A 14,568-nucleotide genomic window follows, 5' to 3' on the forward strand; every position below is an offset into this window, starting at 1 on the left:
CAATTAAATCCTGAGACCCTATCTTGTAAGGTCGCTAAAAAACCTTTTAATAGTAATGGCAAGAAATCATACTTACTGGGCTACAAAAGCCTTCCCTCCAGAAAAAAAACAATATTCCTAGTATGGGAAGCCTTTAGCTAAGAAGTACATTCTCCCTCCATGCAAATTCTAAATTCTGTACCATGTCATAGGTTATGTGATTCACAGAACTATTATTTGATGGCATAATTCAAATTAGTGGGAAAAAGTTACTTTTCATGAGGGATTCTTAACAACTTTGACTATTTTCTTGAGTACTAAGAAACCAAAAAAACATCATAGTGCTCAGCTCTGCCTTATTACAAAAACCTGTGAACCTTGAATGATGAAGAGTATAAGTATTGAGACTATGAAAATTTATAACTCAAGAAATATATATATGTGACTCACAGAAGAGAGTAATAGCTAAACTGGCTGTTTCAAAGGTTATAAACTATGTCAAGGAAACAACTTTTGAAAAGGCAAAAGCGCTGAATAATCACTGTATCCCATTCACATGAAAGAGTCAATTGGAGACTTATATCTGTTTCCAGTTACCATCTACTATATGAAGTATGATACATCTTTTGGCAACTTGTAAAAAAAAGTACAATTTTTGGTTGAATATAAAAAGTAGAAGGATATAACATCACCAGCGTCATTGCCAATTTTACACCTCTTTGCACATTTTGATTAAAATCTGCCATAGCTTCAGAACTTGACTCTGCTTTCAGAGATAGGACTAAGAGATGCATATATCCAAATTTAAAATGAAAGTAAAAATATATCTGTCAAAAATAATCAGATATTTGACAAGTCAAAAATTCAGTTATACCTAACAAGCAATTACAATTTTCTTTCAGCCATGAACTCAAGACATTTTTGTGTGTGTTTAGGTCTAGAAGAAGATTAAGGAAAGAGGAAGCTGTCATACTCTTAATTTACTTACCTAGTACTTTATCTTAGGGTAACGTGAATTTTCTTTAAGAAAGAAAGGATAAAGTTTGGTGACTTTTTTGTGTCTGAGCACTAAAAAAAAACCAAACACACTTGTTTAAAAAGCATATGACATTGCCTTTTCTTGCAGTTTATTGCATTTTTAAAATACTTGTGTGGTTATTTATTTACTTATTTATTTGTTAGTTAGTTTGTTTGTTTGGTTTGGTTTGGTTTTGGTTAAGATTTTAGGTAGGATACTAAATGCTTGTAGACTGTATTTTGTCATATGCACAATAGAGTGAATTCACTTCGGTAAAGGAGGAGAGGGGTTGAGTGGGACATAGTTTTCCCATTAACATAGTAGGGTGGAACATGACAGATCCTGTTTCTAAAATATATGACTATCTAACTCTCTACTCACCCTAGCAGTCCCTTCTCTATCCACACTGTGGTTTTGATCCTTCTTGTATTCCATTATTTATCAATTCATCTCTTTTGAGAATGTCAGAAATATTTAAATGTGTGAAGAAATAAGATGAAAACTTAGTTCAGGTAGGGCTGAATGACCTTATAAAAACTGAGTTTATACTTACCTTTTTTGAGGTGTCACAAATTGTATAATTCAGAAAAAAAGACATTTATACATCTTTTGCAGTGCTGATGTGGAAGAGACGTGCATTTTCTTTTCCTTTGGCTACAAAGTATGCCTTCTGCTTTGTGCAACTTTGGATCTAGGACAATATTATACTGCAGACCTTTAGATTTTGGATACCTCAATGATCCCACAAAATTTTATCTTTAATTTTTATTCTTCTCTCCTTACTCTTATCTATTTGGCATTCCCCATGCCAGGTGTCTTCTATACTTCTATACAAAGCAGTCTGGTAGTCTCCACTGTTCTCTACCATACCATATTGTATACCAAATCATTTTTCAAGTTAGTGTCTATGCCTGTCACCTTTTTTCTGGTCCCTCAGTTGTTTTGTTTCTTTCTTTTTCCAGTCTTATTGCTCACTTTTCCCTGTCTTTGCAATCATCTTCCTATTCTCACCTTTGACCTTTGTATTGTTCTGGGCTGCTGTTCAGCCTTGCTTTCTTGCTGTTTTTGGCTCCTGCCATTCAGATGTGTCTTTCCTAATATGCTTGCTGACTGAATTTCAGTAAAGGAAACACAAAGTCCACTGCTCTCAGAGTGTTTCAGCTGCACACTTTGAGTCCAACACCTCTGAAAGGAAACTGCAAAGATATCCGAGGCTACCAAGACAAATGCATAAGATGACAGCAGAAATGGAAAATAGTATTGAATGTATCGTGTATATGAATGCCAGGCAATTACTTTTTTTTTTTTTTTTAAGATTTGACAAAATCAAAGTTGAAGCTACCAGAGTTTAGGAGATAAGTGGTAAATCCTGTGCTAAGCCACAGTTTATGATGTTATTTAATTTCTATATTACTACAAAACCATTCTTATACCTAAGTGGATAATCCAATCTGATATGGAAGTGAGTGAGACTTTCTTCTGAAATATACTAAGCAGTATATTAATATTAAGCAGTAGTCTTATAATGGGGATTTTAAAAATTATCATCCACTTTTTCTCAATAGGAGTGTGTGGTCTTCATGGTTTTCATGATCTTTGTTATATGTATTTTTCAGTTTTCTCAGAGTTAAATATTTTAAGTTTATTTTTTCTTGTTTTGGTTACACTGATGAAGTGAATTGCTGTGCTTAGAACCAATTTTTCCCTTGACATGCTTAACCCTTGTAAGATTAACTGCTACTGCACATCTATGATAGGTATTTCTGTCAAAATAATGGTGGCTTTTTTTTTTTTTTTTTTGCCACAATTGCACTATCGACTATTAGTTAGAAAAAGATAATTTTATAAATGAAAGAAGACTTTATGGTTGTCCTTTTAGGGAGGCTTTGTTTAAATGCAAAATAAATTGCATTAAATGAAACAACATATTTAATTACTAAGCCCTGTTCTCAATCCATTTATTTTAATCTAAATAGCAAATGTTTAACTTGTATCTATTATTTAGTACCAGAAAGAAATCATTCTAAATTAAATTTTTTAATGAAATAAGCCAGAGATATTCTGCCAGAAGTGTACAAAATTGTATTAACACAAGATTCATAAAATGGCAAAAAGCTTATAAGCATACTGTATCTAATACGTTTTATTGTGTGCTTATGATAGTGATGATGTGAAGCCTTTCAGTTAAAGACTCAAACATCCATTCTTTCACTTGTGCCTTTTATTTCTTAAAGCAACTTTTCAAGTTTTAACCAGTCATTTGTGAAATTGCTTATTAGCATCTGAGTTGCATATTCATGGCTTAACTTTTTCAACTAAGGAACTCAGTAACTCAGGGGGATCTTATCAATGTTTATAATTATCTGAAGGGAGGGTGCAAACCAGGCAGAACCAGGCCCTTTTCAGTGGTGCACAGTGACAGGATAAGAGGCAATAGGCACAAACTGGAACACAGAAGATGCCTCCTGAACATCAGGAAACACTTCCTTACTATAAACGTGACAAAACTGGCACAGAGAGGCTGTGGAATCTCCCTCCTTGGAGATCTTCAAAAGCTGCCTGGGCAGGGTCCTGTGCAACCTTCTCTCAGTGGCCCTGCCTCAGCAGGTGAGTTGCACCACATCTTCCAGAGATCCTTCTGTTGTGGTTTCACCCGGCCGGCAGCTAAACACCACACAGCCGTTCGCTCACCCTCCCCCCTCCCTCTCTGGGATGGGGGAGAGAAATGGGAAAGTGAAGCCTGTGAGTTGAGACAAAGACAGTTTATTAAGACAGGATAATAATAATAATAATAATAATGATAATAGTATGACTAATAATAATGTGTATGAAACAAGTGATGCACAATGCAATTGCTCACCACCCGCTGACCGATGCCCAGCCTATCCCCGAGCAGCCGGCCCCCCCACCCCGGCTAGCCACCCCTATATATTGTTCAGCATGACGTCAGATGGTATGGAATACCCCTTTGGCCAGTTTGGGTCAGCTGTCCTGGGTCTGTCCCCTCCCAGCTCCTGCTGCACCCCCAGCCTGCTCGCTAGCAGGACAGAGCGAGAAGCTGAAAAGTCCTTGGCTTGGTGTAAGCACTGCTCTGCAACAATTAAAACATCAGCATGTTATCAGCGCTCTTCTCATCCTAATCCAAAACATAGCACCCTGCCAGCTACTAGCAGGAAAATTAACTCTGTCCTAACTGAAACCAGGACACCTTCCAACTCCAACCATTCAGTAATTCTCTGAAGCTTTCAGATGCGGGTCAAAGGACAACTCTAACCTTTGGTGGAATAATCCATAATTCATGAAGCAGAAAGTCCTCCTAAAAATGAATTCACCGTGGACCATCTATGAAAGGAATCTCTCTTTCATCCCACCTACCTAAATGAACTGTAGTGAGGGAAGAAAAATGCAATATATATATAACATATATATATATATAATTGTATAAATACTTATCAAGTGATTCATTAAGAAAATGTCTATATTTGGCTTAGCAAGCAAGAATGTATTATATGTATTCTGAAAAGCAAAAACAAGCCTGAGTATAGTGATCTACCATGAACACAGAATTACAGTATCGGATTAGGTGGTAAAGGACCTCTTGATATTATCTCATCCAACCCCTCCCTTGCTACAGCAGGGTCAGCCAAAGCAGGTTTTTCAGGATGATATCCAGTCAGGTTTTGAGTATCTCCACAGATGGAGGTTGTTGACTGATGGCTGTTGATCCAGAAAATTGTATTCTTATTTACTCATTGAGACTTACTAATTATAATACTGATGTATGAAAATGAACACAGATTGCTGCATTCCCACATTTTGCTAATTAGAACCCATAACAAAGGGCTATGATCATGTTTTACTGAAAGGGAATCAAAACTTCAAGCAGCCTCATAGGAAGGACTAAAAAAAAAAAGGATGCAAACAAAAATGAACCCACCCTTAGTAACAGTTGAAGCAGAAGTGCTGTCTGTACTTTATTCAACTCTTGGAATTTAGCACTGAACCACTTTTGGCAGAGTTGTTTAAAAAAAAAAAAAAAAAAAAAAGACCTTTGTCTTCATATGTGAGCCAGGCTTTTATTTCTTCTAGCAGGTGAAAATAAATGAAGAATACATACACATGATTTTTTAATGTATTTATGATGCTTGCTGGAGTGTTGGCAATATCTGACTCTCTACTACCTGATATCAATCCTCATTTTCTGGATGAGTTCCTTTAAAAAGTATTAAAAATCCTTCCCCAGCAGCAGCTATTGTCTGCGAATATTGTGGAGGCCACCCTTTCCATATCCTGAGGATAGTGTTAGAAAACAGACCTGATTATACTGAACTAACATTTTTATGACCAGTGTTAATTTTAGCAGGGCCATCTGTGGTTTTAACTGAAGTTATTCTATGCTAATTTTTATGGAGAAACAATTAAGATTAAAAAAAAAAAGACAAAGGACCCCTCTTAAATGTTTTCCCATCAGACTCCAGCAAGACATAGAGAGCTCTTCCTCATCTCTTGCCTTTTTCAGTTAGAGGAAACTGAACTGAGGGCTGCTGTTCTGGGTACAATCAGTGGGAATTACTCTGAGATGCTACAGACTTAATAGTAATGCATCAAGGAAGCAGACCTTTCAACATCTAGAAATTTTATGATCAAAGTTCCCTACTAATATGAAAAGTACATGGCTTGAACTAAGATGAAGTTAAATGAGAGGATGATGATTCTTTTCAAAGATACTGTAGGATATTTTGCTCATTGTCATCACAGTTTTATCAGTGTGGCCCTGGATGCTTGCTCTTAAACATTTTCCTAAGCTACTGTAGAGGCAACAAAATCTCAGCTATAGAGATCCAATGCATTACTTCAATTAACTAGCTCTCACAGTGATATTCTTTCTAGGGCTGACATGGAAATTACAGAACTCAACGAGAGTGCAGTGCCCCCATAGAAGTAAAGCAGAGAATTTGAAATGCACTCATTTTGATTTAATTATGTAATTCAGTTTTGAATTCTAGTCTCAAGTTTCAAAGGATGAGGAGTCCAAAGATTCCTTTGCAGAATCATTGTTCTCTACTTTCCTTTGGAGAGGCTAGAGGCAAGGCTTAAAGTACAGGCTACCTTATAAAGAAATGAGGGAGGAGACAGATCTCCACGTGCTTCTCCGTAAGGCAGTTGACTCCAATTGTGATCCTTTGGTTTGAATGAGGTGGCTTCAGCCCATAAAGGGTCAGCTGTGTGTTTGCTGATAACTATCACTGTTTCCTTGTGTTTTTTGTATAGTGAAATGGAAGCAGGGTGTTATCAAAATCTGGCCTAAAGCTTTATACGGAATGTGATGCAGCTTTATTCAGAAAAAGTGCCTTGCTGTGAATTTCGTACAGAGAGTTTGTGGAACAACTCGGTCATGCTGATTTATGCTAAAATTGCCCACATAAATATTATTGTCTGTTGTGCCAGGAGTTGCTGGTTCATATTCTCTAAATGGGAATGAGAAAAGAGAAGGATGAAGCAATATGTGGTTTTTGCAATTAGGCCTATTTCATCTGTCTTTTTAACTATGCAAAATCATAAGGAAATAAATCTTTACTAGCAGTTAATGATCAGTTGGTTAGTTGACAGCTGCAGGCAAGTCCAGTGATATAAAAATTACTGTCATTATGAACAGCTTCTAATAGGAAGAATGTTTATTAAAAATGTGAACACATTCTGTTTCAACAGTTATATTAAAATTTGTCTTTTTGTGATGTTTAATAACCAATTTTCTGCGAGAATGACCCAGAATGATATCATATGGACTCTGTATTAAAATTTACTGTTAAAAAAGCCCTATGTCCTGTAACAGGCATAATTAAGCTGCTGTTTAAACAGTATGTGCAATGCATATATAATGTAACAAAATATTAGTTTACAGTCTGTTCTATTTGTCATGTGTTAAAACAGTTGCAAATGGTATTAATGATGGTATTTTAAGTTGCAAATCATCCCGAGTACATTATTCTGGCAAAACACTATAGACCAAAAATTAGCTTGAACAGCTCTTGGATATTTTGCAATTAATAAAATGTTGATATAGCAGCAATTTTGTTATTAGCAATTTATATGCACCATGGTAGAGTGCATAGAGAGGAAATACTTCCCTGGTAACCCTAGCGGAATACATGAGGTCCACAGACAAATAGGATGAACTTGGTTTGTCAAGTTGATTTCTACTAAAACTTTACACATATATTTTATTGTCTTCTGTGTGTAGTATTGCTGGCGCAGTGTTCCTTAAAAAGCTGGAATGGTGTTTTCCTACATACATAGCAAAAGGTAGGGGAAGTGTTTTTACAGAACACAAAGTGGTTTTGTGGCAAGTAAAAGCTGCTCTTGCACTTCTGAGGCAATGGAGAGGTTTCTTCCTCTGTACCTTCCAGCCTTTTAACAACTTGAAGGTCACCCAGCCGTGATGACTAGAAGGAGAAAAGAGAAAAAATACCTAAGGAGGAAATGATACAAATCACAGTTGCCCAGTGCTGCAATGGAATAGATGTGTGTGTATTACTATATATAACTATCTCTCTATGTACATACACAACCATGTGATGTGTAAAGATACCATTAGGGAATTAGAGATATCTGTGGTGGGAATGTTTAGGAGACTGACTAAATAGGTCACTTTTGAAACAAAACCTTACTGAAATTGTTTACTAACAACAATTTTCAAGCTAAAGAGCAATTCTTACACACTATTAGCCATTATTACCACATGTATGAAAGTGTTATTCTTTAATAATCATATCCTAAATAAGTGTACAATGTTCTGAAGCTGATGCTGTATACTTAGCATTGATGGATTCGGTCCTTGATGTTCACCATGGAGGTTAAAGTGATCAGGTTTGAGAGAGAAAAACTTTGATGAAAGAATTAAGAACTGAATTCGGATGATTGTCTTTCTTCTCCATCTTTCCTTGGTCATTATGGCTGCTGTGCACTTCTTGCCTCCTCCCCCTCCAAAGGGCAGTCTCAACAGCTCCCCATGGTGTTTGTTTGGGTTTTGGTTTTGTCAGTCATTCCTCCTGTGTATTCAGCAAGATGTCCTGCCTGTTTGCAGTCCCTTCTGCTTACCTTGTGCTTCATCTTTAAACTTCTGTTACCCAAATGCCTCCTACATGCAGGTACATACCTTTGTTCCTTTTTTGGTCACATTGCTCACAAACTTATTTACAATACTTCCACGTTGTGTTTGGATTTGCCATAATGGTGTTACAAAGTGCGTACGTACTGTTGTTGATAATACTACTTCGGTATGTATATATTTGGATTCAAGGCAAGCTAATTATATCCTGAAGAATAAGCTTCTAATGTAGAATGGAGTAGAATAGAATTTTATAGAATTTTAATACAGTGGAAATTTATAGATATTACAGGTCTCTGCCTTAGCTACAGCAGAGTAGGCCCAAAGTTCGGCAAATCACAGTAGAAAGCTGTCTTGTTTCTCATGGAAGGAGAACTATCAGAGCTATAGCTGACATCTATTTTAAACGGATGGGTCAGAAGTTTTTGGAAGTATGGCAACAATGTGTATGGTCAGTTTAGTTATTTAAGATACTGGATTGACAGGTATGTTGGTAATTTTTTTAAAGGTAAAACTCTTTGGCCACACTATTATCAACAGTATGTGTATATTCTTCATCTTTTAAATCGTGTGTGTGTATATATATATATATATATATATATATATTTACTTGTGTATATATATATACATATATACTTGATTTGTAATACATCAACTAAGGACATTAAGATCTAAGAAAATATCACAAATCTTTATTAAATGATTTTTTTCATCTAGATATTAGCAATTTAAAATGATATTTAATGATAATATTTTCAAGCTGTTTCAAGATAAGAGACTTTTCAAGTAGTTTTTTCAAAAACAAATTGCTCATGCCATGATGGATTTATACAAATGCACAGAAATTTTGCAATTACTATTGCAGTGCAGTTATTTAATTTCCATTACTACATGAAGAGCCTTTACAATACAGAAATCCACATGTTTAGATAAGAATTTCTTACTGTTAGTAGAATGCATAGTAACGTGAAGCACTGGTCTGTATTTGAGGTCTTCAAGGAATCAAGAAACACCTTATTACAGGAGGACTGACCTCAGATGGTAGTGTAAGATAAGATTTGATTGTAGCAAGAGCAGGATAAAATGCAATTTGTTGTCACAGGGAGAACAATACACTATGCTAAAATGTTAAATGGTGTATCAAAAAGAAAAAAAAAGTAAATATATGAATAAAATGTTTTAAATAATTTTCAAAATTTCTGAGGTACGATAACAATCTCTTTTGTCTTACAGGAATTCAATTAGCTCCAAAAGAAAAACTGGACATCCCAGTGTTATTCATGCCAGATACAATGAAAATGTATGAGGCTGCGGTGGTAATTCATGTAATGAGGGAAAATGGTGAAAACTGGCCTTATGAGGATTCTGCTGAATTAAGTAAAGACTTAAAGAGGTAATTTATTCTAATAGGAAAAATGTGTAGTTGCAGATACTCAATCTTATCATCATTTTCCCCTTCAGATATCTGTGTGTGGCTCCCAAGGGGAAGCAAGTGTCTGATTTTTGAGGGCAATAGATATCCAACATGAGCTTTTAATGTACCCTGCAAAGTGTGTACTTTACAAAATGCAAAGTACTATCTGCCAGTGCAGTTATAGATATTGAGCAAATGAAAGTTGTTAGATACTTCTAATTTTGGGGTTAATAATTACTCTCCTGTGGGTATGTTTTTGTAATGCATAAACTACATAAACTTTGCTTCAGTGTAGGCGTGACATAAGAGAGAGCAAATCAGGCCAAACGTTCTTGTATCCTGACATAATGGTATTCAAAGACACTAAAATAAGTGGATGTCAGTTATGGCTTTTATGATTTGCTTGGATCTTATTTCATATATTTTTTTAGATATGTTTAGCATTAAAGCATACAATAAAATGGAGTTTCACATTTCCAGTAACTCTTAACTCTATATTGTTTTAGAGAAAAAAACCTCAATACTATCATAATGTTAGTATCATAATGACACTCTACCTGTTTTCCATGATACTGTTCACTTATTCTCCAACTAGTTTTACTGTGTCAGAGGATGGGGGTATTCAGGGAATACTCTGGACCTATCCAGTTCATGGAATACCTGAAGGACCACAGCAGAAATTAGTGCCAGGTAGGTAATTATTGACAAACTTGAACAGGAAGTTCAAGAAAATAAAATAGTTATTTGTGTTCTCACCTGCTTGATCATGAAAATTTGCTCTAATACTCTATCACATTCTTAAAAAAGATAAAATCACATATTAAAAATAAAATCCCCTTCCCAGCCTACAAAATAAATCTAGACCTTCTGTGTCATTCTCATTATGGATAAAAGGAGCCGGGAGCAGTTGGAAACCTCATGGCTTGTGCCCTTCACTGTCCCAGTTAATGCTAAATTAGAGAACCATAAATAAATCAAATGAAAGACTGACATAAGTGTAGATTTCTACTTACATACCCAAAATACCCTTCCAGACAATTTAATTGTTAGATGTCCATTGTGTTGCTCAGCCTTGAATTTCACTGTAACCAAAAAAGAATATAGGTTCGTGTAAATAGCAGTAAGTTTTCCACTTGCTCCTGAGAAGTAAACTTGCATTAAAAAATGACTGACACATTCATAGGACTTTTATTGTTGCTTATTTTGTGTACAGTACATGTTTATAGATTTGTTAAACGTATTTTTAAAGGTGAGATATAACCCCAGAATAGTGAAACACAGAAATTGTGAACAGTTTTTTAAAGCTAAAACCTTGATAAAACTACAACATACGGTGTAGATGAGGGACAATTTTATACCAACTTATTTTCGATAGTAATAATAATGAAACAAGCTCCAGAACTACAAGCTGTAGCTAAATAAACAGGGTTCAGGAGTAAGGCATTTTTTGCTCCTTTTTAAAAGAATACTGAATATAATTACTTACCAAGAGTTGTGTCTGAATTATTTATCATAAAATCTTGATATGAAGTTCAGAATTAATTTTTAAAGAATCATTGGATATAATTCTGCTGATTGTTTTAGGTAAGGGATCAAATTACTAGTTCTGAGCATTTCTTCCTTACTTAAAAATGTGTGACAATGAGTGATTACTTACTGCCTTGTAGGCAGAAAAAAAATATAATCTAGCTTTTTAATAATATAAAAATAATTATGCAGTTTTCAGAGCCATAATTCTGATGAAAATGGTATTTAGACCTTGAAACTGAAAAGTATGTAACCACCTCTTCTTTTTCATGTTAATTTCAATACCTCTGGAAAATTCTTTTTTTCTGGAAAACATTTTATTTTTTTCCTTCAGCTCTTGAATCTAGTTTTCTCCTCTTTCTGTGCCAATAAGAATTGAAAGAACTGTAAACAATGACCACAAAAGTAAGCCTTATAAAATCTAGTATAAAAAATCTAGCTAAGTCCAACTATCTTCTAATGAAAAAGGACAGATTTTGTAACAAGCAAATTAAAAGCATTAACTGAATCGGAAAAAAGGTCTGTCATGCTTCAAAGAGAAGGATGCTTTTTATTTTGTCATAGTTCTTTAAAAGCTGAAATTTGAACAGTATTCTTACTTGGTAAGAAACCAAGTAGTAAGTTAATACTGTTTCATTTAACTTTTAAATTCTTTCTCTCTTTTATTTTTTTTTGTTTTCCTTTCAGTCTTCTTTTCTCATTGCTATATATCAAACTATATCATAGCGTATATTTGCAAATGAACTAAAATGAAGATATATTTTATTATTACAAAAAAAAGAGCAAAATTTGAAAGTGCTGTTATGAACTAACCATAGGAACAGATTTTTGTTTGCTTAGAAATATTTCCTACTATTTCACCTAAAAAATGAACAACAAAACTTTGAGAAAACTGTATTTTAGCTGTCTCACTCATTTCTGGAATTACGTCATTCTCCAAGCACATGTCACTTCTAATTATTCTGTTAAAAAAAAGATTCTGACGCTTTACAAATAATGGATTCTTTCTTTTCTGTAGCTGTTGTACGTTGTCAAGCCAGGCAGAGAGTAGAAAAAAGAGTAGAAGTGCTGCTAACTGGTGCAGTTCCTGGTGCAACTGCTATGCCTGCCACAAGAAATTCTGCATTGATCAATAGACATAAGCCAGCCAATATCCAAGAAGAAGTTCAAGTCACTGATGGTAAGAATAAATAGCTTGGATATCACACTTTTTTTAATAACATTGCACATACAGTAAGTACTTTACTTAATGTAACTCTGCTATGACAACAGATGGGAATTAGAAAAATCTTTCTCTCAGACCATATTTCTACCATGTTGCAAATACAGGACACTCATATAACAGTATGTCTGTGGAGTTACAGGCACCTTTGAACCTTTCTTTTATGTGTGTCTTGGATGTGAGGCTTGCACACATACCATCTCTCGTTTAAAAGAGTATAGCCTGCACAAAGTGTAAAGGTAGCAAAAATATGTCTGCGTAAGCATTGCAAGGCACTGTTTATCTTCAGGTTGTCCCTATTTGTAAGATGCATTCCCACCAGAAGGCCAATATCTGCAGCAAAATGGATTTAAGAAAGAGGCCTTGTTCTAAGGAAGCAATAAAGCTGTGTAAAAGAAAGTTTCCACTTACTGTTAATCAGCTGATGACACAGTAAAAATCAATTCCTTCAGAGATACACCACCTTTTCATATCATACCTCTCTTTGAAAGAGAATGGTACAACGTGTAAGAAAAGAATACTTGTTAAGCTTCATGTATATTATTTCTGTTCATAGGCATGTGTTAACAGTCTAACTACAAGCTATTAATTGCTACATTATACTTTGACTAATTATTGTACCTTTGAAATTAAACTTACATTTGTTTTTAGGTACAGTCATCCTACTTTTTAAGAAAAGTGTTATTTTAGTATTACAGCACGTGACATGAGATATAGTTGCAAATGAGGGTAAGGGATTTCACCCATGCTCAACTTTCTCAAGAGTAGAATGCACTGTAACATGGTAAAAGATGAGTACAGAAGTTACTATGATTGTAGTTCATTGACTTTCAGGTTGAGAGACAGGTAGACTTGGCTTTTTTGTCTCATCTATGCCATTGGAGTCAGCATCAGAGTCTGGTTCAACAGACACTTTACAGGAATACCATGTTTCAATAGCTTCCTTGCCAAAGAACTGTGAAAAAGTGAAGATCTGTTAAATTGAAATCAAGATGCATTACATCCTTCCTATAAGGATAATTTTCATCCAGCCATAGCTCCACCCCTGCACACTTAGCACTGTGGTCTTCTCTCTTCAATCACTGTCCAAATCTTTAAACAGATTTTTTTTTTTTGAATATTTTTAAAACAGAAGGGAATCTGAAATTGAACTGCAGTCACAACCTTACACATAGTATACTTACTCATTACTTAATCTTTGTAATTGCTTATTTAAACTTTATAATTACCCATATCCCAATACCAAGGATAGGTTATTGTCTGGGCATATTATTGTCTTACATTCCCATATTACAAAGTGATAGTGATCGATCCAGTAAAATAAAAAGATGTGAAGGTCTCAACATACGTTCTTGCCTCTTTGGAGAATTGTAAATATTATTAATATAATTTTGTTTGGCATTGTGAGAACAGTGATATATCAAAATACATCACCATATTTTTTACTGTAGAGTAGCAAGGCTTAAATCTTCATTAACTTGTTACAAGCGAGTAGACGATCTTAAACATAACTGAGCTATTTCCCTCCAAAATGGTGGCCTCTGTATTGACAAGAATAACATATATTCAGCAAGTTGAGACAGCATTTTGAAAGACTTGCAGATTCATGATGTGTGGTGCTTGTTTTATTCATGGGAAAATATTTCATATTTATAAGACTGGCTCCTGTGCATACTGCAAGACATTGATTTGGGATATCGTCGCATCTTTTCAAGCAAGAAGTCTGGTAATGAAATGGTAGACAACATAGGTAGTAAGATCATTTATAATGCTGGTGCTTTTCAATGACATATTAACGTCATATTGCTGAATGAATTTGATGCCTATTAGGAATCAGATTTAATGGTACTATCTGAGCTTTCTGCAGTCTACCAGTAATAATATAAACAAAAGTGTAAACCTCTAAGATAGCAGGCTGGCAAGCTGTTTTTCATTTTTTTCTTTTCTCAAAGAGTGATTCATCAGATAGTACGTGTGATGTGTAGTAAGCAGATTTTATATCCAAAGATAAATGATGATAATTACTGGCAGATCAGATTTAAACAGCTACTACTGCAATTCAGTATTTAAATTGTTTGGACAAGTATAAATTGTTGGGAAGTAAAAAATCTTCAAGCATGTCCTTTGTGTTAAAGGAATTCAATTTCATCCATTCCAGATGATATCATTTGAAATATAAAATTATTACAATTTCTTAAGACAGAAGGGGTGATCTAAATACCATGTAGCTAAAATGACATGACTTGTTCAGACGTAAGCAATGCTCCAGAGATCAAATAACTTAAAGACAATGTTTTAGG

The 14,568-nt window shown here is 34.7% G+C and overlaps 1 protein-coding gene across 1 annotated transcript in view; it reads left to right on the plus strand.

The window, feature by feature from the left end:
- Positions 1-14,568, plus strand: part of CFAP47 (cilia and flagella associated protein 47) — a 308,902-nt gene that overhangs the window by 257,811 nt on the left and 36,523 nt on the right. Inside the window, 3 exon segments of the mRNA XM_050712219.1 lie at positions 9,339-9,498; positions 10,115-10,209; positions 12,065-12,226. Of these exon segments, the coding sequence (XP_050568176.1) occupies positions 9,339-9,498; positions 10,115-10,209; positions 12,065-12,226 (417 nt within the window).

Source organism: Cygnus atratus, chromosome 1, assembly GCF_013377495.2.
Source record: "Cygnus atratus isolate AKBS03 ecotype Queensland, Australia chromosome 1, CAtr_DNAZoo_HiC_assembly, whole genome shotgun sequence".
Taxonomy (NCBI): Eukaryota; Metazoa; Chordata; class Aves; order Anseriformes; family Anatidae; genus Cygnus; species Cygnus atratus.